A 7,101-nucleotide genomic window follows, 5' to 3' on the forward strand; every position below is an offset into this window, starting at 1 on the left:
TTAAAGTTTTCTTGAACTTTGGCTAGATTCCAGAGAAGAGCATGTTGTGTCTAACAGAAGTTCCTGCATAGCTTGGGGAATTTTTGCAATTTCTGCCAGTTGGTTGCACGGGATTTCTTCACCGTTTGCCCCACTTGGTGATCAGAACATGGCCAGTAAGGTGGAGGGCTGCCACTCATCTGGAGAGTGCTTTGTTGTAGTGTTAAAAGCAAGTACTGCGTTTCACAGATATTGAGGCATTCTATGAAATAATATTTCCATATTTTCATTAGTCATCACTAGTCTGCGTAGAAATATAATTGTACACAAATTAAATACGAAAACTGGATGGTAGTGCTGTCAGATAATCTGTATAAAAATCTCGGGCGTGCGCTGAGACACCCACCCTGGCTCTGCTGTTGGTCTGTCTCTCTCCTGCCCTGTCCCCATCACCTCCTCCTCCCCAGAGTCGCCTGACCTCTCGTCCTACAGCAGGGAGACAGAAACAAGCTCTCTTCTCCCAGGCTGCTGGCAAGGCACCAAACAGTTTTGTTGTTCCTGGGGTAGAGCAGGGCTGCGGTGAGACTCGGTTGGGTCTGGAGGACAGAGAGCGAGCGCGCGGGTGGGCATCAGGTTTTGTATTAGGAGGGTCTCGCCCTGGCCAGGAGGGGTGGAGCGGACGGGGTTGCTGCACGGTGTTTGCTGCAGCAGGGCGGTTTGCCAGGGGCCAGACCCATCTGCTAGCCAGATCGGAGAAGCGAGAGAGGTGTCCTGTGGGCCGTTGTGCTGTGTGTTTCATGTAAGCACTAACGTAGTCTTGAATATTTCATTTGGATCTGATCAGTGGCTTTGAATTCATTTTGATGTCTCCTGGAGGTAGTTCCTAACCCCAAATCCTTAAAATACTGTTCAAGAAAATCAGTAGTATTGCAGTATTAGTGTTACTACTATTAACTTTAGTAGCGTGAAGGACTCAAATTTAGGTGCAGAGATGCCACATGTCATCATTCAGCTATATTTGTACTGTCTGTTCCTTCCATGTAACAGAAATTACATTGTACTTGCACCCGCTGCCAAGGCAGTGGTGCCTTGTGTTTCTTTTAAGCACTTAACATAGTTTTAATGTTTGGTTTGAGCTTTTATCGCTGGTGTTAAATATGTTTTGATGCTTCTTGGAGAGTTTTGCCTTTAATTCAGTCTCATGCCCTGCGAGACCATAAGAATTTTCATTTAAAGTAATCTTAGTAGACAGCTAATGGGAAGAGGTTTTTTCCTCCTTTATAGGAGGCTGTTCAGCAGTGGTATCAGCATTATGCTCAGGCATATAACTCTACCCAGGCAAGAGTCGATGCATTTGCAAATGAAGCCTCTGAGGTGAGAAATAATTTTTTTTTTTTCATGTCTCCATTGGCTGTTTCTCCCATCAGCTGTGAGGGTGCTTTTGGAGTCTGGACACCTGCTTTCTTTGTTGATAGTGGCTGCTGCCATCAGTACCGCAGAAGTAAGGGGCTGGAGAGCGTGGGACGAATGGCACTGCATGGTCACCTTCTGCAGGGCACCCCGGCACGGTTACTCTCCAGGATTCATGCTCACGCTTTTGATTATATCTGACATAAATATTCCTCTCTCTAAAATCCCACAATCTGAAGTTCAGGAGTGTATTAAAATATTCCTACTAAGAAACAGCACACCATAACGTTATTTCCCAGTGAGTCTGTTGAAGGATTGTTTCTTACCCAGGCCATTATATAGCCCAAGGTTTCTGTGACCAGCGAGAAGCACGCTTTTTATTCTTTTTTTTAAATGAATTATGTAAAGTAAACTGTCCCCCAAATCCTACATTTTGCTCAAGGAATTGCTGCATGCCTGAGCTGCTGTGAATTGCACACTCTCTTTAGCAATTGAGTACGACTCAGATATTTTCATATCTGCTGAGAGCTCATTACTATATCAAGTAAAAATGAATTCTTAAACTTACTTTCTTTCAACTTCTGGTTGATCGTGGATCCCGTTCTGCATTTAGGAATCTACAGGTGGATCTTACCCCGACTACAGTACCTGCTTGCAGGTCATGCCTACACTTTACAGTGGCGCCCAGGGATCATACCAGCCAGGCAGCTTGCAGCTTCCTCCACAAAACTCATTAAATAAGGTGAGAGGAGAGACCAAGCAGAGTGGTTGCAGATGCAGCCTGAGCCAGCAGCTGGTGGAAGCGCTTCTTGTCTTATGCTGCCACCGAGTGGACTTTGGACCCACAACAAGCCAAGGCAGAGCTTTTCTACTGCATCCGTGCTCCTCAGCATCCTGAGTTGCTCAGGATCACACACAGTTCCTGGTGGATGTGGTAAATAAAAGCAGTGGGTGGGCAGGGCGTGCCAGTGCCAGACCCCCTCAGAGCCCCCCAGCACCCTGGAGATCAGCGCTCCTCACTGCCCACAAACCACCAAAACCCACAGGCTAAGAAAGGCTGGATGTGTGTGAGCAAACTTCTTGGAAAGACGGTATCCATGAGGGCGAATGTGCCAAAATGCCTTGAAGTAGGCAGATAAAGTAGGAAGTGAACAAAGGAGGAGGAGGTGGTAGTTCATAGTGGTTTTAGATGGGGGTTTTTGCCTGACTTGCAGATGCTTTGCAGTGAGTGCCGCTGGGATGAAACTGCTGAAGCAATGCGTCCTGGTTTTGGCTGGGATAGAGTTAGTTTTCTTCCTAGTAGCTGGTATAGTGCTGTGTTTTGGATTTAGTATGAGAATAATGTTGATAACACACTGATGTTTTAGTTGTCACTAAGCAGTGCTTATACTCAGTCAAGGACTTTTCAGCTCCCCACGCTCTGCCAGCAGGGAGGTGCACAAGAAGCTGGGAGGGGGCACAGCCAGGACAGCTGACCTGAGTGGCAAAGGGATATTCCATATCACGTAACGTCATGCTTGGTAGATAAACTGGAGTTGGCTGGGAGGCTGGAATTGCTGCTCTATCCCAGCTGAAACCAGGGCACGGAGTTAGCAAGTCACGGCAGCATCCAGGTTACCTACAGCTGCCACTTTGTAATACTGTTAACTGGAGCCTGGGAGGAGAACCATTTTTAAATGGCTTTCATTTGAAATATGTAACAGGCGTCAGATGCAGCCTACTTCAGCCAGACTCACTGAGCAAAGCTTCCTTTGTCTGTTGGACCCGGCAGACACGTACTGATGAAACTAAAAGATGCAGGAGGGATAGGGAATGCTATGGGAGCTGTGAGGACCAGCTTAAAGGACGCTAAAGTCTGGACTAACAGGAGGCCGGTTTAACAGAGGCTGAGACAGTGGGGATAAAAGCTTTGTTCAGTCTGAACAGAGGTCTTCTCGTTTCCTAAGTAAGTGCCTTAGAAGTCTTGAGGAACTCATACTTTCATGCTGTACGTAAATCACATTTCTCCTGTTTTTACTGGTGGGAGAGACCTCAAAAGCCAGGTTGTCACCTGTTTTGGAGCGGCTGCAGAGCCGTATGCCTGTCAGCATAACGAGCTGCTGCCTTTGATTCCAGCCCCAGCCATGCAGCCACGAGAGCGATGATAATCTCTCCAAGAGCTGCTGGAGGGATGCTGAGCTGGCTCTCCAGCCTCCAGTGTAGCTCGTGGCCCTTTGCACGGTGCCCGGGCATGCCGAGAGAAGCCAAGCTGAAGTCAGCAGTTGCATCTGGGAGAGCTTAGGGCCCCAGCCTCCTGCGTGGCTCTCCTCCATCGCGGCGTTAAATCCCTTTGCTGCCCAGAGGTTAGTAGCCAGATTCAGCACATGATGTTCTGGCGTTCAAAAACTCGCGTCTCAGACTTGGCATGAGATTCTCTTTTTTGGAACACACAACTGTAGAAATTCATGACTCCTGGACAGGAGACAAGGCCTGGCTGGAGCTGGCTTTGACATGTCTTGGGATAAAGATGGCCAAGGCTTGAACGTGTTGCCGTGGGCTGTGAAATCTCTAGCTCTGTGCAGAAACAGATAGCACTCTCAGGTTCCCAAGAGGTCTGATATGACTGGAAACGAATGAAATGGTGACAAGAGAAGGAGGTATTATGGGGTTTGAGCTAACGAATACCTTTCAGTTTATTTCCAGTCTAAAGAGGAAAGCTTGCCTGTGGAGGTGATGTTGAGCAGCTCACTTGAAAGTTTCTTTTAATGCCAGATGCCATAAAAGGCAGAAGGAGAGCGGTCGGTCCCTTGGCACAGGCTCAACAGAAGCAGTTTGCCTCTGCAGTGAGGTGCTTGTCTCATTCCTGGAATCAAAAGATAGATAAATCTCAGTGCAGAGGGCACACAGACTCGTCCCCGAGAGGCTCTGTATCGGTTAAGAATGTGTGCATGCTTGCTTTAACCCTGCAACCCCTTTTTCTCCTGCTTCTGTGAGCTGCATTTCAGAGGTTCCAACGGAGCACAGTCAGAGGTTTGTACGAAGCACGCAGTGCTGATGCGGCACTGCCACGCGAGCCAGGACGTGGTGGAGGGTTACAGTACACGTGTGACATCCCCATGGCTGTTAGAAATGCAGGAGAGAGGAGGGGGGAAAAACAGAAAGTCTTTCCTCAAGCATATTCCTATTTACGATACTGACAAGTGCATGCTCAAATGAAATTGGACTCAGCAGGGGGTAATTTGAGTTGTGCATGTGAATTCGCAAGGGGTGCTTCTGCGAACTGCTGGGAAGCGTTGGGCTCAGGGGCGTTTGGTCAGCACAGCTGCTGTTGTGATTGAGTCCAGGAATTAGTGTCCCAGTTTGTGAAACATGTTAAGGTTTCTAAAATACTCACTCCCAACATGAACCAAACCCCCAAATCTTCTGATCTAGGAGCCAGACTTAACTCGGGATACGCGGTGTGGTTGAGCGGGGTGTGGTGAGATCAAGTTCGGGTAGTTGTTACAGGGCAGATGCTTCAGTCTTTTAGAACAAGGCAACCGTTTAAGCTATTTGGTAAAGAAATTAATGACACGTTGGGGGAAGGAGAGGAGTGATCGAGTTATTGATTAGGGCGTTGGGCTCCAATGTGTATGTACAGCTTCTAGTGCTGTAGGTGCACGGATAGTGCCACGTCCTGCTCCGATGGATCCCAAAGAGGAATTGAGCCCGAGCCTCGCATACCTTGGCGGTGGACATGGTTAGGCCACCTGTGCCCTCACCAGAAACCCTACTCTGAGACCCTCAGGACTTTCTGTGTATCAGAGTGAGGCATTTCAGTTGAATTGAAGTTTTGATTAAAGAATCATTACTGCTCTCTCCTTCACTTTGGTACCACGTGTAAACCCATGCCCGCAGGCAGCAGATGGTTATCCGTAATCCGCAACACAAACCCGCTTTGGCGTGGCTGGAATCCAAGTCCTTCAACATCTGACTTGCCACGATAGCTGTGCCAGGACAGTTTAACCCGTTCAGCTCTCCAAGAGAAAAGGGGAATGAAAGGTGGGCCACTGGTGCCTTACTTTAAAGGAGGAAGATGTCTGGAGCTGCTGTGACACTGCAGGGTAATAGCATGGCCATGACACTACTGCTTTTTAAACGTGCACTGTGGATTGGGGCCACCTGGCCCAGCCAGCCCTTTGCCCTCACAAAAACGCATGTACGGTGGGGCACCGATGCGTCGGGATTTTAGGGAAAGGGCACAAACGCTGACTCATGAGCTGTGTATAGCTGGACCTTAAAGCTGAAGGAGTCGGGCCTTTGGAGTTGGTCACTGGCTCCCGGATCTTGGTAATTCCCAGACTGGAGCTTTATTTATTGACACCATTTGCTCTGGATCATGTGTCACTTGTTTTCTTCTTGTCCTTAGGTGGCTCCAACGAGAAGCGAGAAGCGAGGCTCCTCGTACCTCATGTCCTCCCCAGAACCTGGCCCCATGGAGTACCTTGGCCAGCAGACTCAGGGCTCTGCAGTACGTTACGCAGAATCCTCTCTAAAAAAAAAGCGCGTTTATTGAGACCTAAATAATCACCCCTGCCTTAGGGTGTGAAGGCAGGCTTGTCGTACCTCTGCTATTTATTGCTGCCTTAAACGTCAAACAAACAATTCTTCTTTCTGTGTGGGTTATAAGTATCCCAAGAGGAACAACCCTCCGTAACGGGCAAATTGCCAAGGAAACGGTACGTATCGCTACGAGGTTAGCCATTTCTCCAAGGCCCGACTTGCCTTCTGAACGGATGGGCCGGTGTTTCCTTTGTCGTCTGCCACTGAACCAAACAGGGGGCTGAGGCTGACAAAGCAAAGTAACTTGGTGAGTTTTGGTAGCTTACCAGCTGAAAGCAATAAAAATACCGAGGAGGGAACGCTCATCCTTTCTCTAGTCCTCAGTCTGAGGAACGAAAAAGATGAAGTCTTGATAGTGATCTTTTTCTTATTTTTTTAACTCGGAATGTGGGTTTTTTCAATCTTACTTTTTCCGGGATTAAGAGTTCTGCATTTACAGCCTTTGTATTTTTAATATTTCTCTTAATCCTGGAATGGAGATATACCAAATGTATTACCAGCGCCTCTATGATGTTTTCAATAAATGTTTGTTAAAAGTGAGATGCTATACTGTGTGCTGCCTTGCAATACTAAATTCGATTTGGGTAGGTGATATTTGGACAATGAAGTAACTTTTATCTGCTTTTAGGCCAAGAAGCCACAGCTTTTCCCTGGAGTAAGTAATTTACAGTTTCTGGATGCATCTGTGTAAAATGGTGTGTGTGGCAGAGCACCATCCTCCTTCCAACAGGGAAGTGTCAGGGCTGCCGGCAGCACTTCGGCTGGCGGAGCCTTGTTAAAGATAACTGAAAGTGGAAGAAACCAAGTGTCTGTTGCACTTTTTCTGACAACTTCTGACTCTGGATGACTCCGAGCAGTAGCAATGCTGACATGCTCTTTAATCCTGCCTTCCTTGCTCTTCACTGTGGGTTTTTTTTTTTTCCAAGCATTATAAAAACTTTGGAAATTTGCTGCACTCCGAAGCCGGCTTGAGCAGAGCATCCTGGCTCTGGTTTTCACTCTTTCTTAGACGTTACTTTTTGCATGAAGTAGTTCTCACTGGCATGAAAAGGTACTTATTTCCTCACTCCCCTCTCCCAGGTGTACAGTACAGGCTCGCTTGAGAGAACCACGGCAGCCTGTGTGCCTGCC

At 47.7% G+C, this 7,101-nt stretch overlaps 1 protein-coding gene across 1 annotated transcript in view; it reads left to right on the forward strand.

Annotated features, from left to right (window-relative positions):
• Nucleotides 1–5,923, forward strand: part of RAVER2 (ribonucleoprotein, PTB-binding 2) — a 33,237-nt gene extending 27,314 nt beyond the window's left edge. The window contains exon 12 of the mRNA XM_010282312.1: nt 5,777–5,923. Coding sequence (XP_010280614.1) covers nt 5,777–5,923 — 147 coding nt within the window. The remainder of the gene's footprint in view (nt 1–5,776) is intronic.
• Nucleotides 5,924–7,101: the final 1,178 nt, after the last annotated feature.

The sequence above is a fragment of the Phaethon lepturus genome, unplaced genomic scaffold, assembly GCF_000687285.1.
Source record: "Phaethon lepturus isolate BGI_N335 unplaced genomic scaffold, ASM68728v1 scaffold8692, whole genome shotgun sequence".
NCBI classification, from domain to species: Eukaryota; Metazoa; Chordata; class Aves; order Phaethontiformes; family Phaethontidae; genus Phaethon; species Phaethon lepturus.